A 20,152-nucleotide genomic window follows, 5' to 3' on the forward strand; every position below is an offset into this window, starting at 1 on the left:
AAGTTCGAGGGCGGTCGGACTGAAGGAAAAAAAGCTCCCCCGCGACATAGTGGTCAGATACCTCTATCAGCCGGGGGAACTCGAAGGTGGCAGTAAGAGAGCCACTGATCCTAACTGGTCTTTGGAAACGTATGAGATCTCGAAGTCCGTCACCAAGGAAGGGCAACCTGTGTTGTATTACCTAGATGGCCCAAGTCGTGGATTTGTCAAGGAAGAGCTGCTCATAGTCCCCAAAGACTCAGAGTAGTGCTGCTCCACGCGCCCGATTACACTCCTCTAGGCATGTCAGTCTTATGTTACCTCGGCAATTGCAGCGTTTATTATTTATACGATCCACGGAGAACTGCTGATCGTCATTTGGGTCAAACCTCCATAGTAGAGGTATGTTACATTTGGCACACCTTGCCCCTTTCTTATAGACGTCGTCTACACATAGGTCGAACATCATATTTTTTTCTTCGTCGTGCCGCTTGTAGCGAAGGAGTTTCTTGGCAATGTTCTCTTTTGCTATGTCCTCTGGCGTCTTATCGTAGCGCAGTTGCGGCCCCCAGGCTCTTTTTAACTGTTTGGCATATTCTACGCGGCTTACGGCGGTGTAGATAAGGTTGCTCCAACACAGCCGCTGGTCTATGATCCATAAGGTTTCTTTTATGGTAAGCCCTTGCGCGCTGTGGACTGTCATGCAATAGCCCAAGCGCAAATCTGGATGGGAGGTTATTTTTTCCACCTTTTCTATGGGTACCCAGGCTTTATCGTGCGTTACTGCGTTCTGCAGTTGGATGTCGGTACCAGGTACCCAGACGTCTCTTTTTTGCATGCGGGTGTCGTGGGGTTTGTAGCAAACAGGTACGGGATGCGTAGGGAAGCGCTCTCGGTGTATATTTAGCAAATCCTTTTGTATGCGAGACTGTGCTGCGCGCTTACTACTTAGCACCAGATCTTTAGGATGCCAGGCGTATAGAAAGTCCTCGTATTTCTTCGCTCGTACGCGTTTGCGCAGTGTCTTGCATTGCTCGGCATCACTGAGCCCCCTTAATTCCGCTTTCAGGTTTCTTACTTGATCCTTACTGCGGTAGTCGGTGTTAATTTCCTCCGCATGGTCTACGAACCCCTTTAGCCATTCGTGGGGCATTTCTCCGGATATTGGAGGAGGCTGGCAGGGATCTCCGGCGAATATTACTTGACATTTCCCGCGAAGGAACTCTACGAACTCCTGCAGGATTTCTAAAGGAACGGTGCAAATCTCATCCCAAAGTATCACCCGAGGTATGTCGTGGATGGCTTCAGGTACCCACTTTTGGCCATTCCAACGGAAGAAGCTGTGGTAGGTTTGTGCGTCGTGGCCCATTTTGCAGAGTTCTCGTTCCAAACGGTGCGTTGGCGTTAGCACCTTTATCTTAGGAAAGAGTTCTAACACACGCGTCGTCTTACCGCTGCCTGCCGTACCGTAGAGGTAAGAGAAGCGTTGGTAGGAAATGGGGTCGGCAACTGAAGGTAGAGGCTCTTTGGTAGGCGTTACGGTGCCCTGGGTGTGCTCGCCGTGATATTCTACACGTGCCCTCCAAGACCTTATCTCCTCATCTTTGACGCGCCATTGGCCACTTTCTGCAAGTTCATCGGCAGTGTAGAATTCCTTCATCTTTTCCAACACGTGCGGTTTCACGTATAGGGAATCCGTGGCTACGCGGGGGATATCTTCTTTGTCAAACCGCAGGAGCATCGCTAATAGGTTAATGTGCGCATATGCGAGCATGCTGGCACGCAGATGGTAATACTGCGGTCGATGGTCCTGGTAGTAGCATAAAGCATTCCATTTGCGTTCTTTTTGCTCGGCTTCTATGAAATAGTCCCACTTCTCCACGGACACCATGGTTCCTTGGTCATGGGCACGCTTGATGAGGAAACTTAACTCACCTTCGTCTGTTATTAGGCGCCTTTGCATGTGTTTCTCGCCTTCTTTGGCGCCCTGGGTGAACTTTCCTATGACAATTCGGGCCATGGGGTTTTGCTCTGGTAACCATTTAGTGAAGGCGCTATGGCAGAGTATGGCTTCATGCGCTGTGTATTTCAGGAGTTTACGCTCTTCAAGGAATTTTAGCAGCGGTATGGGTATCCATTCTTTCTCCTGTAAATGCTTGCCATACCAAGCGTAAATTATGGGATGCAAGTCTTTAGCCAACTTCCAAGACGTTAATCTGACGAACCCTGTTGCTGGCGCGTCGTAGGTGCCATCTAAAGACACGCGAAAGAACTGCGAGTCTGGGTGTCCGTAGCGGTCGTAATATTCCTTACAATCTCCCAGGCCTTTGAAGCTGGCAGGATAGCAGTGCTTCATATCCAAGGAGACGTATTCGTCTTCGTCGTACTCCATATTCCAAAGACCTCCATGACCGTGTTCTACGCACGCTTTGGAGATATCTTTGAACTCTTTTGGGGTAGGTTTCCATCCATTCCTCTTTTTGGCCGCTAAGAAGTCTAAGCTGCGGGAGCTAAGGACTTCATCTGAGAAGTCTTCCCCAAGGGTTTCGCAGGCGCTCTGGATGCGCAGATGTTCGATTTCGGGGCGGTAAAGAGTACCATCTTGAGTCATAAACTGGCTTCCTTCGGGATCCATCAGCCAAACGGAGTTCTCATGGATTAAGTCTACCAATGGGGAAGTTTCATAGACCTTAGTCTCTTTCTTTCGCGGGAATCGAAGTTCTCGCCAAGCGTGTCCGTTATGCTGGTAGATGACTATAGGAGCACCTCTGCCGCCGTATTTATGTGTCCCAGGGTAAATGTACCCGTCTGTGATATCTTTTACGTGTATGCGCCTTTCTAAGGCAGTTTCTAATTTTTTGATGTTGTCTATCGTTGCTCCGGCCCTACGAGTAGCATCTTCCCATTTCCTGATGGCTTCTCTTCTTTTCAACGTAAGCTTACCACCACGGGAAGAATCCTCAAAGAACTCCCTTACCAACTTACCCACGCAGTTACCAGGATGCCGCATTGGCTTAAGCTTTTTAACATCCGTCTTCTTGATCTCATAAGCAGCATAAATAACTACGGTGACTGGATAGGCAACTTCGTAGAACAACATGTCGATGCCCACCAGCGCTCCGGGCCTGGTATTCTTGTTTAGGACGAACAAGCTTTGCTTACCAGACGCCCGGATAGGATTGCGGCCCCTTTCTATTACCCAGTCACCATCTAAATACTTTATGAACGTTAATTCCAAGCGGTAATTGCCTTCAGGAATTAAGTCAATAATTTTTTCAGCCCTTGCGTCGTCCATAGTCTCGTCCGTATCTCCCTCCATAAAAGTCGTGAAGGCGAAGTCAGCATCCAAACGATCCAACACCTGGGTTCGCAGCTTGCGTACAGTTTTGTTTTGAATGCTCCTGATAGCGTCCATCTATATCTAAGAAATATTTTAACCCTCGTTTGCGACACAAATATTTTAACTTAATACATAGATTTCGCAAACACAGCAGCAGTAAGGGAATCATCGCGTGGGTAATACCCGCTGCGGACGCATACATTTAGAGGGGCCTGAAACGCAGGTAAATCCCGTGAAATTCGATTCTTAGTAACTTGGATTTCGCGAGTCCCCCTTACTGCTGCTTAAGTGTGATATATTTGAAGCAAATTAAATTGTATACGAAAATATTTTTTCATATTTTGCAGTAATGTGTCTCGCGGATATTAACAGAGCACACTACCTCATAGTTGGGCACCCTGTGGTTTTTTAAATGGCAGTTTTTCTTCACAGCTTTTCAGTGTCGACTGCAAAAATAGCCTTGCCCTCTCCTCCCCTAGATGATATAAACCCAACCTCACATCACAAGCGCAATAACATTTCTGTTACCTTTTCATACACGTTTAACGCTTGTTCGATGGCTCTCTCCCCGCGCGTGCGCGTGTATTGCAATTTGCTTGGCTCTGTTGTGGCCTTGCTGCACCATATGAGTATTTCTTGACATCACGAACATAAATATGTTAAAGATTTTCCTTTCTATACAGTTCGTATCTTGACGCATTAACTTGAATAAGCTTATATATAAAATTTTAAGGTCATTTCACCAAAGGAAGTGACATCAATAATTCATGAAATTGCACATATGATATATAATTGTAAGTTAACTTTATGTTGAGCCTAGAGGAATGTTAAATTGAAGTCTATAGCAATCCCTAAAGCATTCAAACAACTTACAAAATTACATACCTTCACACAAACGACTTCTGCCGGAAATTAGACACCGGTAATAGTATACCACAGGAAACCCAATACTCGTATAATTATTTTTTTTGCTGAGGCGGGTAGAGGCTGTTGTTGTTGGAAGAGATTTTTATGAAATTCAAGGAAAGGTTAGAAATGGTATGGATAGGAATTAAAAAATTCCAATTTCATTTGAGTTAGTTGTTCCCTAACTCTGATCGCCCCAGAGGTTGTTTCAGGGTTAGATCATGATTTGCAAGTTAGCCGTGCCCTGACTTAGTTCACCCCAGAGGTTATTTCCGAGTTTGATTTACAGTAGTGTTTGCTGTGCCCTGATGTTGATCAGCCAAGAGGTTGTTTAAGGGTTCGATCTGTGAGTTAGCCGTGCACTGACTTAAATCAGCCCAGAGGTTAAGGGTTCCATATGTGAGTTAGCCATTACCCTGACTTAATTAGATCAGCCCAGAGGTTGTTTCAAGGTTCAATCTGTGAGTTAGCCATGCCCCGAGTTAGATCAGCCCAGAGGTTGTTTCAGGGTTTGATCTGTGAGTTAGCCATGCACTGACATAGATCAGACCAGAGGTTGTTTCAGGGTTCAATCTGTGAGTTAGCCATGCCCAGAGTTAGATCAGCCCAGAGGTTGTTTCAGATCTATGAGTTTGCCATGTCCTGTTAGGGTTCAGTTAAAATTGAAATGTGATAACAGAGCATTTATGAAGAAAACAAAAGACAGATTTGATTGGAATGAATTTTATTACTATTTTCTTGCACTTTTTGTTTACAAAATAATGACAAATATACTAACTCTAAAGAGCATTTGAACAAGCAATATGATGCAACTTAGGTGCTCCTGGGGTGTCTGTAACTCCCACTTCCTATTAGCAGTTTATTTGTTAATCTAAATGCTCATCAAAGATAGTTTGTTTAAGTTAGTGGAGAGTGACTCCCTAATTTATAAATCTCCTACTCAGCTGCTGGTAGTGTTGTCTCACCAAACTATGAATAGGAGACTGCAGGGCCTGGTTGTTTAAAGCCAGATAAGTGCTAATCCAGTGCTAATCCATGCTGTCACTGTAATGCTGTATATATTGTTTACAGTTAACCCAGGATTAGCTCTAATCGGGCTGTAAGCAACAGGGCCTTGGTACAAGTTGCTAAGTTGTTCCAATCACACTTGTTTTTTTGGACGAATGCGATTCAAGCAGAACATAGATTGTGAGTTAAATGACAACCTCCTCCTGCTCCACATCCCAGAATCTTGTCATCTAAATGCTACACAAGCAAAAAAGAGTGAACAAAGGACAAAAATTCTTGGAAAAAAAAAGAGGTCTTATAGAATTGGCTTTAGGAAAGAAAAAAGTCACACTACAAAGGAGTTCCATAAAAACGAGTCTTCAAGAAGCGAAGGGGTTTAAAGGATATGCGGCAGGGATGTTTTTTGGACGTTGAGGTACAAGCCCAGGGGGCATTAATGGTTGTGGAGGTTTTCGTTGCTGCTGCTGTTGAGACTGCTGTAGCTGTTGAGGAGTGAGTCTAAAGTGACACTGTAAATAAAACTGAAAGAAAAGAAAAAGAATTATTGGCTCAGCATCATAACACCGAGTGATAATTTTCGCTCACATATTTAAAAACTCCTACTACTGTTTAGTCCTTGCAAGATTAGGCCCTTAATATGCAATACGTTTGTTGTGAAAATCAATGCCCACCCTTCCCCTAAAAAAAACCCCATATTTTTGCTTTAATTATTCCATATTAGTCCAGAATAATGGACCATTGGGACAGATAAATATTCAACAGTAACGAAATAATACTCAAAGGAAACACATGTATTAAATCTGAAATGGTGGCAGAAGCAATAATCCAATTGGTGCAATATTTGCACCAGAAAATCTTCAGACATTTTACACAAGTGAACACAATTACAGTCTGTGATTATCAACAGCAAGAGCTTTATAGTAAAATCTGCAAATGCAACTAACTAGGATTTTGGTGGACATCGATCGATCAAAGTGTTTCCATGACATATTTCGGGAGGACACGTGCTTATGCAACGTCCTGGAATCACATTAATTGATGTCAATCAAATCTTCGTTGCAATGATGATTCTGCAGAGTCTATAGAGAGTTTTCACTCATGTGACAAGACAGCCATATTGGTGTACCTGACAATGGAACCTTTCTGCACAGTTTTTGCATAAAAATAGAGTTCAATTTCTTGGATAGAAATGTATTGTTTTGGTATACCAACATGGCAGCTGTGACGTCTTGTGAAAACACTGTATTGAGAAGCATTGTAAAACAAGACCAAAACTAGATCCTGATACCCAGTTAAATCAAAACAAGTCATACCTGTTTTGTATCTTTATTCCATTGTGTCCAGAACAGCCCGGCTTCCTCTTTATCGATTTCTCTGCTTGGTATCTTCATACCAAAAGAAAGACATATATTTTGTCAATATTTTATTGGAAAACGCAAAGTTTTCAAGGCAAGCATGCAAATTAGCACCCAGGCATCAGACATCCGTCTAGTAAATTAGTGGTTTTGACTGGGGAACATTTCAACTGTTTAAATTCTTAAAGTTTCATAGAAAGTATTGAAGAAAAAATTGTCAGATAAAATTTTAACACAGCTGAAAAAGCAGAAGTACTCGGTTTCCCATCATGCTAGAGATTCGTACTCTTTCACATTGGCTATTCAGGCTGGACATGGTCCGACATCCAACCATTAATTATAGGTTAGTTTGCGACATTCTACTAAGTGTTACCCTGGCTCATAGAACATCAAGAGCAATTCTTTATATAGTATTTTATACCTTAAATGATATAGTTTCATATGGCTCAGCTGCGAAGAGTAGATACTGCCATGTCTTGTCTGGTGGCTCTATTCTCTGCTCGTACGCTGACATAAATCTATGTCTGGGTATAACACCTTCAGCCATTTCAGGATAATCAATCTGTCACAATAAAAATAATGACCTGCTTAGAAAAATTCCAGAATGATTGCTGGTCATTAATTAGTAGAGGGAGGTGAGAGTAGAAAATCCTTTCAAAATTCTTCCCTAAATGTCTTTTATGACACCTGCAGTTTAAAGAAACCTAAAGTTTCATGGCCTCAAATAATTTTCTACTCTTTGAAAGTTCATTTCTTGAACCACTTCTTAAATGTCAATAGAAATCAAAAATCTAATATATTTCAGCTTCAAATGTGAAGCTAGATAAGTTGGCCATCTTTTCTTTTGCCAAAGGAAACACTGCTTAATAGAATAATGGGTAGTTCCAGAAAATATCCATACCCCATCAACAGGGAATTCGGAATTCTGCAGGGGAGTTGGAGTCAGAGAAAGAACAAAATTACAGAGTTTGTATGGAAGAAAATTGGAAGTTCCTGGGGGTGGGGGGTCCTCTTACAAATTCCCTCCGTGGGTGGTGTATGGATATTTCCTGGAACTACACAATAATGATAAAGGAAACACCACCTTTAAATTTTCATAAAATCTTTCTTACCTGGAAAAGAAGACTATGTTGACCATTTTCTGGATTTCTCTGTTTGGTTACGAAAATGATAGCAAAGTTATATTATTAAGTTGGTGAAAAAGACATTTAACAAAAGAATGCAATGTATTATGAAGTTGTTTCCATTTTAACCTTTATAACCTGGGCGACCAATCTTAACAAACTTCTTCATTGAAACTCTTGGTTTTTCCCGATTAGAAAATACAGATATTAATAATGAATCATGATTTATTAATTAATCATATTGATACTTTACACAGTACTTCCACTGGTCAGGATTCTAATTGGAATTTAAAAGCTGATTTTTTAAGAGGCAGGAAAACTAGAGAAAAACCTTTCAAGCACAGGATTGAAACAATAAACAACTCCATTTACATGGGGAGATTTTTTTCAGATAATAGGAAAACACTCTCTCTCATCATTGCTAAAGTTGAGGGTTCAATCAATAGTCTGCATATACAAAAGATCACACTATATTATCTCATTAAAGAAGATTACTTACAAGAGCTGGTTGTGCTGGAGCATCTTTAGCTTCCTTTGCAGCACGGCGAGCCCTAAGAAATAAAAATCAGAAATTAACTAATTCTGATGGAACTACTGCCTTGTTCATGTTCAAACATAAATGTGCTGAAGGATTAATTAGTTTTCATAACCACCATGTTGGTTAAATTTGACAAAAGATTTTTTAAATGCCGATCTTTTGTCTGCTACCACTATTGTTGGGTGAGAAATTTAATTCCAAGGTGATGATCACTAACAAAAGTATGGTGGGCAGGCAGGGGACTGAGGCAATTAAGGGCAAAATATTTCTTTTCCATTTATGCATGGAATGGAACTTCCATGCCCACCTACAATACTTTTAACAACTATCGTCAAAGGGCTTAAAACAATGGCAAGACATTGGAAAATGTCCGCCCAAAATTGGAACTTGTCCGGCCAATTTTTTTTTTCTTGGTGGCCATTTTGACCAGTAACGTTAAGCCAGAGGTATGACCAAGCTAAAACTAATTTGGCCGGTCATCATTACCGGCGACTTACTGGTAGTTATTCTAAGCCCTGCATTACATCTTGGAATCAAACTAAGCTATTTGTCATCAAACTCTTTTGATATATCATTGAACCAAAATGTGGCTGGCATAACTCATTATTATTTCACTCTACTGAGAATGCTGGAGAATCATCTCATATACTTACAAATTTGACTGATGCTTCTTTCCTTGTGTGTGAGCCAAGTAACTTCCCTAAGATATTAATCACACTATAAGACACTTACTTATCCAGAACTCTCTCAATAGAGTGTTTTTCATAAGACTGGGAAACGTACTTTATTATATAGATATCGATGAAACACCAGGTTTTCTCTAGTGTCGAAAACTTGATATCTTTCACTAGTGGAAGATATCATACTGTATCTTTCATATCGCTGTTGACATAGTAACATATTTTAATAAAGAATTTTCGAGCTTTTATTTTATTCAAGTTTCATCAATATCTGTGTAATAAACAGAACATTACATGGCTGCTTGGAGATACGAATTTTATCTTCTCGTGTTCAATTTAGATATCTCACTCCTGAGATATCAATTGAACACTCGAAGATAAATTCGTATCTCCTCGCGCCCATGTGATATCCTCTATGTACTGAGTTGCAGTATACATAAACCTCCTCATTTCTGACTTAATGTTTTCCCATTTTAGACCACAAACCATTCCCTAGAGTATCATTTCTTTGTTTAAGGTTTGCGTTCAGTTGCACATAACAAGACGCATGAATATGGAAACAACTCAAACAAAGAATATTATTCTCAAGGGAATGACACGTGGTCTGAAATGGGACATTATGCTCGAGTGCTCCAGAGCGGAGGAGGTCTAGTGAAGCCTGTTTTGTCTCCTGTGATCTTCAATAATCAGCTACTACTAGGTAGCATGTTGAAGACAATGATGGAGAATAACATTGGAATACACTGCACATTCACGTCTGAGCATCCCACCCAAGACAGAAAATGATGATGTCAAGTGAAACTCAGCAAATTTGCTTGACTGATCATGAAACAATGGTTTCAAGTCGAGGTTGGACTTGATAAATAAAAGAAAACCAATTCTTCATTTGCACGTGACGTCATAGAGCAATAAAATAACAACTTAAAATTAATTATCAATGCTATAAACTCGATTCTTCGATATGTTTTAGAGAACTATGATGTGACTAAGTGTAGAAAATTTCAGATCGTTTCATCGTTTTGTTTCCGAGTTGTGCAAATTAGATTTTCTTCATGTAATTCTGACCTTACACTTCTTACGGGTCTGAAAAGTCATAAAAATGAAAAAAAAATCGCTAAATGAAATATTTTTATTGCTTTAAATGTCTTAAGTTCGATTTATGTATGTCTAAAGTGAGTTTGATATTGTTGCCTGCGTGAAATATTTTTTTAAATTTGGCCTCCATTGCTGGTGGACCAATTTAGTCCACCAGCGAGTTTTCGCCATATATTTACACTATCAAATCGTAAACTTCATTCGACCATAGCTCGTTTCAGAAATGCTCTAATACTCCAATTTTTAGCTCAAAGTTTCATTATTGGTGGCTCTGCATGGTCATTAGGATTGTTTTTTGATTGGAACCGAAAAATATTCTGACACCAGCAATAACCACGTGGTTGCAAACGAAGAATTGTTTTGTGAGTCTCTAAGTAGTCTTTAGGTAGTCTACACTACTACACCAATGCTCACTTTCATAACCAGATAGACATATCGTTAAGTGTTATTCAAAATCATTGGTCCCTATTACCTCGTTGTTGTGTAGAGTAAGACACAGCTTGCATTCATAGGAACCAAGATGATTTTTCATGAAATAAGGATCCTGCAATCAAAATCCAATGAATAATGAGTAAATTTTTTAAAAAATTCTCAAAAGCTCACACAATAGTCAGTAAACAAAATTCTAAAAAAGGTCAGAAAAAAGAAATACGATCTTCTTTGCCTACTGTATATCTATCCAAACTTGATTTCTATAACAAAAAATACTGACAGACAAGCGAACAGATCAGATCAACCATACCAACCTTATTCAAACAGTAGGAGAAATGATTTAACTTAATACACCGTATGGTTTGTGATGTTTAGAAACTGACGTTTCGGACGTTAGTCCTTCGTCGGTGTAAATGATTTACTCCGACGAAGGACTAACGTCCGAAACGTCAGTTTCTAAACATCACAAACCATACGGTGTATTAAGTTAAATCATTTCTCCTACTGTTCGATTCCAAACACCGACGCGGTTAATTAACTAGTTTATCTAGTTTCTACCAACCTTATTCAAGTCAATCGTTTCCAACGCGAGCTGTCGTAGCCGTTCTCTTCGATCTCTATTAGATTCTGAAGTCGAAGCGACTCCTCCTGAACCAGTCTTACCCCCAGCACGGTTCTGGAAGTCCATCTTGAATGAAAACTGTTTTTATGCCTTCTGTTGTTCTTTGATTCTTCAACTTATTGGAGATCAACTTGCTTTGCTTCGAAATGGCGACGTTCTTCTTCCCATGATGCAATTCGGCATCACAAACCGACGCCTGCGGTAAAAAAACAGCGGTGGTAGTCATGCACACGCGCAGTAATAAGAATCTTGTAGTTCTTTGGGGTGTATGGATGTTTGGAGAGCGAAAATTGGCTGTTTTAGAATCCTTATATTCTGGAAGTTAAGAGAATCTGCTTCGTATTGTCAGTATTATATGCATTAATTCACGCATTAGAAGCAAAAAGATACAAATGTCATTTTTTATATCAGGGGGGGGGGGGGGGGGGTGGGGGGGTGGGGGCAGGTGAAAATTTGAAACGTGCAGAATAATTCTTAACACATCCCCTCAAAGTAATGAAAAAAAATACAATCCCCCTAAACAAGGCTTCTAGCCTCTTCCAAATATCGTTCATCCCCTCATTTTTCTGATAAAAATTTGCCCATCCCCCTCTTTTTCCTACCAAAATTTTCCTGATCCCCCTCAATTTCACCTGCCCCCAACCCCCCCCCCTGCCCCCCACCCCCCCTGTTCCCCCTCTGACATACATTATGAACTCAGCTTATAGCTCACAGTAGAGAAAAAATGATAGTTTTTTAAATGATGAATAAAAAGTAATAAAAATCAATCAATCCAAATCTTTTTTTCCTGTTTACTTTCTAATAGTATCCTTTTAGTTTGTTTAATGTATCAAAACACTGTCTTCTTACATACCACTGTTTTTGTTTAGAACATCAAGTGACAATGTAATCTCCCACGCAGCCACACAAGAATGGCTGCAGGGGACACTAGTGACGACAGAGATGATCATTTTAAATGGCGGTCCATCAGTCTTTCTGCACTGCAAGTGACCACCATCAGTGTCTATATATACTAGCAATCTGAACTTCACAGCTCAATCATTAAAAAAATTCAAAGTGCCGAGCTGTTTATAAATGTACAAATACCCCCTTCTCCTTTTCAGCCTCTAAGTCAGGTTTAATATGTAACGAGGGTACTATATAAATCATAATCATTAATATCATGATAGATGAATCTGTAAGAATGAGTGTAGATCATAGCTGTTTTGAGCTTCCTGTGGCCAAGCTTACAAAAAAATGATATTTGTATCTTTTTGCTTCTAATGCGTGAATTAATGCATATAATACTGACAATACGAAGCAGATTCTCTTAACTTCCAGAATATAAGGATTCTAAAACAGCCAATTTTCGCTCTCCAAACATCCATACACCCCAAAGAACTACAAGATTCTTATTACTGCGCGTGTGCATGACTACCACCGCTGTTTTTTTACCGCAGGCGTCGGTTTGTGATGTCGAATTGCATCATGGGAAGAAGAACGTCGCCATTTTGAAGCAAAGCAAGTTGATCTCCAATAAGTTGAAGAATCAAAGAACAACAGAAGGCATAAAAACAGTTTTCATTCAAGATGGACTTCCAGAACCGTGCTGGGGGTAAGACTGGTTCAGGAGGAGTCGCTTCGACTTCAGAATCTAATAGAGATCGAAGAGAACGGCTACGACAGCTCGCGTTGGAAACGATTGACTTGAATAAGGTTGGTAGAAACTAGATAAACTAGTTAATTAACCGCGTCGGTGTTTGGAATCGAACAGTAGGAGAAATGATTTAACTTAATAGCGGAGCTCCCGCGAGGGCCGAAGGTGCGCGCGAGCGGAGCCCCATACTTAAGAAAAAATGGTAAACCATCGAGTTGATTTTTCATGGTTTGGCTGACGTCACTTCCGTCCGTAGGTCCGTTTGTCCGTCTTTCCGTCCGTGTACACAACACAGGAAACCCGCTTGATATCAAAGCAAAACTACTCACAAATGCGGCTCTCAAATGCACAGAAAAAATCGCTTTAGGACAAGTTATAGACAAAACTAATTAAAAAAAAAATTTCATGCAGTCAAAGATGGATCAAGAAGTGTTCTCCAAGAATTCAGGTGTGTGTTTTTTTAGCAAACAATCGTGTTTTTTTTTTTTTTTTTTTTTTTTTTTTTTTTTTTTTGACAAGCATTTTTCTCGACGAATCGACAAATCAAAGAATTTCTCTCAAAACTTTTTATTTTTCTATAGATAAGCTTGATTTTGTTTTAATGCTAGAGGAAATATAACACGGAGAGCATATTACGACAACAAATATTCGTCCTTTATTTAGCTTTGTAAATCTTTAACAATTCGGTTGTTTTTAACCAGCTATCGTAAGTTTTTCGTTCAAGAAAAATGCACCAGCTTTGTTTGCCTCCTATCGCGAGGTCCCATCGGCAAAACAAAGAAGACTTTCATTCAATAATGTTATATCTTTCCACACATACTTTATTTTAATCATTGAATGAAATATAATTTTACACCAAACATTCAACTGTTTATTAAAGCTGGTCGAGCAAGTATGATTATAAAAATGAGCTTAAATTCGCGTTGTTGAGAGATGTTATTGTATAAAAACCTTGTCTTTCACTTTAAAAAGCTAAAAAATATTCAAAAACATTTACAAACGCCAATTTACTGACAAGAAATTTGCATTTTGTATTTTGCATTGCCTTTTGCATTATTTTCTATTTTGTCTCAGTTGTTCTTGTCAAGTTTAACTGAATGTAAACTTTGTCTCGTTCTGTAAAAGACATAAGTAAGCTTAATTTTCTGCTCGCCGTAATCAGTTTTCAAGTCTGTTTTTTAGTCTTGATTTGTCCTAAATCTCCAGATTTTCGATTTCAATGAAAGACATCCGAGGTAAATTTCACTAAACTTGATATTTGATTGGATTATCTGTAGTTATCTTTCGTTTTTCTTAAAGTAAAAGAGATTCAAAGCCTAAAACTGTCGGCCTTGGAAAATTTTGTCGAAGAAAATAACAAAACTAGCCACTAAGGGTGGTGGTGAGTTGTGTACAAAATTCCTAAGTGGGAGAGTATACTCGCGCAAAAAAAAAACAAAACAATGTACTGCATTTTGATTCGATTTCACTGCATGGTTTTTATTATGGGAGAAATTATCTTCATCTCGAATAAAAAAAAAATTGAAGATTTTTTCCCCGATCTTATTTTTACATTTCAGTTTCATTCAAATTGTTCTCCCTGTGACTTCCGTATTGGGAGCTCCGCTTTTAGGCAGTGCCTAAATATATATATTAATCAAACAATGACCAATCAAATTTCAGGATGAAGTTAGCCAATAGAAACCCTTTATTGACCAGGGTCAGGGTCTTCTTGCCTCGGCGTGAGAGTGGCCCAGGAAAGATGTTGGTAGATCAATCAACTAGATAAGTTTAAAAAAAGTAATGAGGCATTTAAATAGAAGAACAGCTCCAGCAAAAAACGTAACTTGGTGAATCCGGATATCGATCCCGGTACCTCTCGCATGCGAAGCGAGCGCTCTACCATTTGAGCTAATCCCCCTCGTTCTTGTAAACCGCTCATATTAGTTACGCTATTATCACATTACTCTACTTCAAGGGCTGGATATTGTATAAATGTTTTATCGATATCACTCGAGAGGATAGTCAAATATATAGTTGGAACCTTCTGTAGGTAAAAAGGACGTGAGATCGGTTGATAAAAGGTAAGACCTTCAACCACATACTAAAAAGTACTTTGAACCTCAAAAACCAATTGCATTATTTGATTTTATTATACGGCACACACATTCCTCATGAATCACAACCATTTTCGAGTGCAATTACCAGATCATACAGAGCGATAATACACGTCTTTGAACCAGTATTCAACAAATTTATTTAGCTAAGAAAAGGCAAGAAAATTTTATCTTTTTCCTTTACGCCGCTCACGTCATTGGTTTGAGTTCGTGTCTTTCAAGTTTGCTTGTTTTCGAAAAAAAAGTTTTTTTATGCACTTTTTCTCATTTTTTCGTTTCATACAATAAACAAATTCAATGTTAACATTTACTGTTAATAAACAATTTGTTACACTGCTGGTTGTGTATTACAGCCTAATAGTTTTTGTCTTGAATCTGTATTTATTTTATACATACTGAGATTTTCTTATCAAATCTCCCTGTATGAAAAACAAGTTCGCGACTTTCTTTAGCCAATCAGAGAGGCCAAACGATTTGTCACGCGTGAAAAAAGCGTTTCGTCCAATCGCAAACCATTGGTCGAGGGGGGCGAATCGTGTTTTCGCGGTCATCGCGGGTAGCTTTGTCAAGCAGCTTTCAAATATTTTTAGTGTATTCAAGTTGTTCGTTCGCTGCGCTCACTCGTTCGATTTCAGATACTTCACCAGCTCGTGCGAAAATCCCGTACGCGCGCGCTTTGCATGAAGTAATCTCTATTTTTCGCGCCTCTGCGGGGCTCGAAAGACGGCCGCAATTTCGATCGTAAAATTTCCTTACTGTAGTACGCAACTAGCAATGTAATAACCTCTATTTATTGTTTGGTGGGAAAATTATGCCAAAATATTTTCCCACGCAGGTAAACGAACCCGGGACACGGCGGTGAGAGCGCCGCCTCCTAACCACTAGACCATGTGGAATACGCCTTTTGCCTTCTTAGAAACCAAATAAAGAGACAAAATTGATAAGAAGATTAAAATGTTTCTATTTTGAGGCAGAGTCAAACCTAAGGGGGGAAATGATGGTGATTCGAAATAAAGAGAATGAGAACTTGATCACAAGAGTGAAAAACAACGAAAAGACATTAACGCAAAGAAGAAAGGAATAAAAATAAAAAAAACTACATAGCAGATCAAGTTTTCGATCCTTCGACCTCTGGGTTATGGGCCCAGCACGCTTCCACTGCGCCACTCTGCTCATAACTATATCACTATGAATAGAATTGATAGGAACAATCAATTAAAATGAATCTTTTAGAAATGAGTAGGGGGGCTTGACTTTGTTTTTGTAGCGCGCAAACTGGGAAACACCCCCTCGGATAGAATGTCAATCCTGAGCAGGATGCCAAAGTTATTAAACTTTGACGGTAATCAAATTGTCTCAAACACCACCCCCAATTTTTATGTTTTTGATGTGTGGGAGTCCCCTAACATCTTATATCTTATTATAGGAATATAGTTTGATGAGAGAAAATGCAAATTGCGCAACCGAGGGCATAATAGCGGAGCTCCATAGGTATAGAAATGTGGTAAACTATCCAACTCAGTTTTCGTAATCATCGCATGGGAACCCTGTGCGTAACCATTGAAAAAAAATGCCCATACATGGGAACAAAAGCAATGCGAAAAGGATTATGTTCTAGAGACGGGGGTAAAACGTCATCTCGCTTCAGGCTTATGCCACAAAATATTGACGGCGTTGGAAGAAAATATCCTCCCAATACGGAATATATTTTCTCCCAACTAGCCGTCAATATTTTGTGGTATTGCCGTTTTAAAAAAAAGTTTAAATCGTTTTTCAAAAGTAGGCAGTCACCTTAACAAATTGACATCAGTTTTTTATGTGTCCGTCCTCTTATTGACGATAAATTGCGTCATCACATTGTCAAAGTAGTGTGGATCCACGAGGCGTAGTCGAGTTTTCACAATAACAAAAACGATAAAAACTTCTCATTTTCACTGATCGATACAACTAAAGGAAAGAGCGTACGCTCGATGACGTCAGCTTTATCTGTCTGTCCTCTTATTAATGATAAAAAGTAACCAATGAGCGCGCGAGAAATTTGTAAGTTATTGTAAAAAAGTTTATAATACTTTTTTGTTTTATATTTTTGTTTTGTTTTGACCAAAACATATAGTTTTACGATTATTAAAAAAGTCCTTTCAGTGGATGTAAAAAACTTTTTTCGTTGCATTTGCAAGTAGTTTCCCTTTGAAATCAATTACTTACAGACGGACTGAAGTGACCTATTCAAACCATAAAAAATCAATTGGATTCATTAACTACGAAATTGATTTAATGTATAGAATATAAGACAGAGAATCCAAATTTAGTAAAAACCACTTCTCGGTCAACTGCTCCCAGAAAGTTTGAAACGAGGATAGCACAGCCCGCCTCTTTGAGATGAAGATTGCTTAACTGTTAATGCTGAATGTTAGCAAAAAATAGATATCCTTTCTAAAGAAAAAAGTTCCTATCGTCTTGAATCATTAAAAGTCGTTTATAAAACAGAATATATAAATATAAAAAAAGATCTGTGGCTAAATGAAATGAAGAAGAAGAAAAAAATGTACTCTTAATGCGGTGAGAATCGAACTCACGTCCACTGACTTTAATTAGATATTTAATTCCAAAATACAGAAGGAAAAAGATAGTGCCTTCATGCCATACCCCGAGACATCCGCTGGGTCATCGTATGGACTTCGGACATGACGGCGATTAAGTCCCTCTGCCCTTGGGTGTACGGATTACGCAGAATAGTGTTCTAGCCGAAGCATCAGGGGAGAGACTAGCCGGCCCCCATATCTACAGCTAATCCCTTGCACTCTGCCACGCACTGGCACGTTGATTCGAAGTGGAAAATAATCTAGTCTATCTGGTTGTTTGTTGTCACGGCTATTGTTGTGCTAATTTCCTAAAATCGTGGCCCAGTGGAAAAAACTTGGGCTTCCAAGACACTGAGTCAAGCACGTTTGAGAGAGTACTTGGATGGGTGACCTAAAATTCATAGTTATCCGATTCTCTTTTTTTTTTAAGACACTCGAAAAGATATAAAAGTTATGAAAGTTTTTTCCACTTTTAATCCGCCATAGTTTAACCCATTCCTGTCTGTCCAAATGCTTTGAAAAGTCTTTCGGAAACATATTAGCTCCTATTATCCGTTTTTTATGAAGGTTTTAATGTTTTTATTTTTGTTGGCGTTGTCATTATGGTCTTTTTGGGCTTTTTTGAATCTTCATGGATTTTGTTTAGTTTCCGACGAGAAAAATACCTTCAACATCAGTAAAAAGTTGAAATTAAACATTCATGTATTTTTTTATAGACGAATTTCAAAAAAATTAAACCTAACAACTGATGTAAAAGAGCATTGAAAAAAATCAAATCAGAATAGTTTTCAGTATACGAAGAAGCTAAAAACAGCGAAGACGCCAGGGAAGGAAACAGCGATAAAAATGCGATAAAAATAGCGAAGAACCTACAGTGAAGACAGCGAAAAAAGCATTTATATAACGTGGCGTTTTTGATAGTAAACAAAGTTTAAGTTCAAGTGATTAAGAAGATGATGAACAAAACGAGTATTTTTTTCAGACACGAATCAGAACGAACTATTGGCAACGACTATTAAAATGTACTGAAGAAAAATTACTGTTATATATCACAGAGGAAAAAACTACAAAAGGCATTGAAATGATCTTTAACATTTATTTAATATATTTAGCTTGCCAAAATACGGTATGTCACTTTATGCAAAAGACATTGTCCATTGAGAAAAGGTGAATTAATTAAAAAGTTTGACTTTTAAAACTAGAACTTTCTTTCATTTTTTGCACTTAAAATTTTCGCTCCGCCTCAACGTTCAGGTATTTTTTCATAACTTTTCAACTTCTAAAGTCCCCAACAGACAATAGAAATACAATCACAATATCGGCCAAGTACAAAAAGTTCATCAAACGTAGTATTTGAGGATTTAAACTAGTAAAAAAGAGATTATTTTTACCTGCTTGAAAGGCATTTTACTTGCGATTTTTTCCGCCAGATGCTCTCAGTTCGGCGTATTTGTGCCTTTATGTTTAATTCTTCTATTCCGAGCAGCTTGACTGTTTTCCGTTTAGCTATCTTAAAATCTCTTCTTTTTACTGGTAAGCAACTGATTCCAACAGTAAAGCTAAATTTTCTTTCAAGCTTAAAGTTTTTGAACTTTTGACTTAGTGAACTCCAAGTTGTTGTTCATCGAAAATCCGGCTCTTTCGTAAATGAGTCCAATCTACCTTCATTTTAAATGTCCATTAGATAACTTGTCATTTTGAAAACATTAAAGTTTAAGTCAGAAGTACGTGTTCTTGGGATACAGCAATATTTACTGTATTTCAGTTTAGGTGGAGAATATTGTGGACAACTTCAACTGACAGTCTCATCTATAACTGCAATCAACTCTGAAAAATACGTACTCGATGAATACATGTGTCTACTGCTGATAGATACACAGCAACATTTTTGAATCATATATATGTAAAATATTCACTTGCAGGTATTCAAGGGCTTAATATTCTGCTTATGGAGCTCATCAGGTATCCCTTTAAAGGGTTGTAATATTGTCACTAAAAATTTGAGTCAGTGTCATGAAGCGACATTGTTGACATGCCGCAGTGTAGCACAAACACGCCAATTCAGTGGTCATGTTTTGCGATAAATTCTTTCAAGATATTGCAAATTCCTGAAAGCACTTTAATTAAACAACAATTGACACATTCGATGAAACCTGTGTGCCTAGCTTGTTCAGAAAATACAAATAAAATTCGCTACAAAAATGGCTTTGATTACCTTGTAGAAATCACTGAATCCTACCAAATCATGTCTGAAACGTTGATCAAACGTTTCCCAGTCGTAAGTCGTAAGCAGTCGCAAACAGAGCAGCCATGTTACCACCCAGTACGCGGGACTTCGGATAACATCGCCTATCCTCGCCATGCGCCGCTAGCTGTGCACGTAATATCCGAAAGTAATCCGAAGTTTTACAACCCTTACACCGGGATGAACTTTATGTCAGCTATATCGTATGTCATTTAAATGTGGTTAAATGAAATTTAGGCAAAGTTAGGCTCGATCTGTGTAGCAGCGAATAGTCTACGATAACCGCTGTTTGTTGACTGCCCGCTAGCCGCCTATATACGCTAAACATACGCTATCACAGTCACACACTATACTGGTGATTACGCTAGCAGTATCTTTGGTCATCAGCAGCGACGAGCTATTTGATCGGTAATTACCGCGATATCGATCAACGCTATTTATTGCTAATGGGTCAACTCGATCGCACGCTATCAATGTGATCACGCTAGCTTGACCTTAGATTCGCCAAGAATCG

At 39.0% G+C, this 20,152-nt stretch overlaps 1 protein-coding gene across 1 annotated transcript; it reads right to left on the bottom strand.

The window, feature by feature from the left end:
* Positions 1 to 4,932: 4,932 nt before the first annotated feature.
* On the bottom strand, positions 4,933 to 11,254 carry LOC148908429 (splicing factor 3A subunit 2-like). Its single transcript, XM_089035661.1, has 8 exons — positions 11,020 to 11,254; positions 10,498 to 10,569; positions 8,904 to 8,950; positions 8,212 to 8,263; positions 7,701 to 7,739; positions 7,010 to 7,150; positions 6,547 to 6,618; positions 4,933 to 5,754 (listed from the first exon to the last, which is right to left on the bottom strand). Exons 1-8 carry the CDS (start codon positions 11,143 to 11,145, stop codon positions 5,593 to 5,595), a joined length of 711 nt encoding a protein of 236 aa, XP_088891787.1. The 5' UTR covers positions 11,146 to 11,254; the 3' UTR covers positions 4,933 to 5,592.
* Between the last annotated feature and the right edge of the window lie 8,898 nt (positions 11,255 to 20,152).

This window comes from Actinia tenebrosa, unplaced genomic scaffold (assembly GCF_029948245.1).
Source record: "Actinia tenebrosa isolate PJP-AT-01 unplaced genomic scaffold, QUT_ActTen_1.0 PGA_scaffold3__52_contigs__length_22856419, whole genome shotgun sequence".
NCBI classification, from domain to species: domain Eukaryota; kingdom Metazoa; phylum Cnidaria; class Anthozoa; order Actiniaria; family Actiniidae; genus Actinia; species Actinia tenebrosa.

What these genes read in the sequence shown, in the direction of transcription:
- LOC148908429 (XM_089035661.1), bottom strand. Translation starts at nt 11,145, where the DNA reads ATGGACTTCCAGAACCGTGCTGGGGGTAAGACTGGTTCAGGAGGAGTC. An exon ending in AAACGATTGACTTGAATAAG is followed by an intron (nt 10,570 to 11,019) that starts GTTGGTAGAAAC and finishes TTTTGATTGCAG; the next exon opens with GATCCTTATTTCATGAAAAA. An exon ending in TTACTCTACACAACAACGAG is followed by an intron (nt 8,951 to 10,497) that starts GTAATAGGGACC and finishes TTAATATCTTAG; the next exon opens with GGAAGTTACTTGGCTCACAC.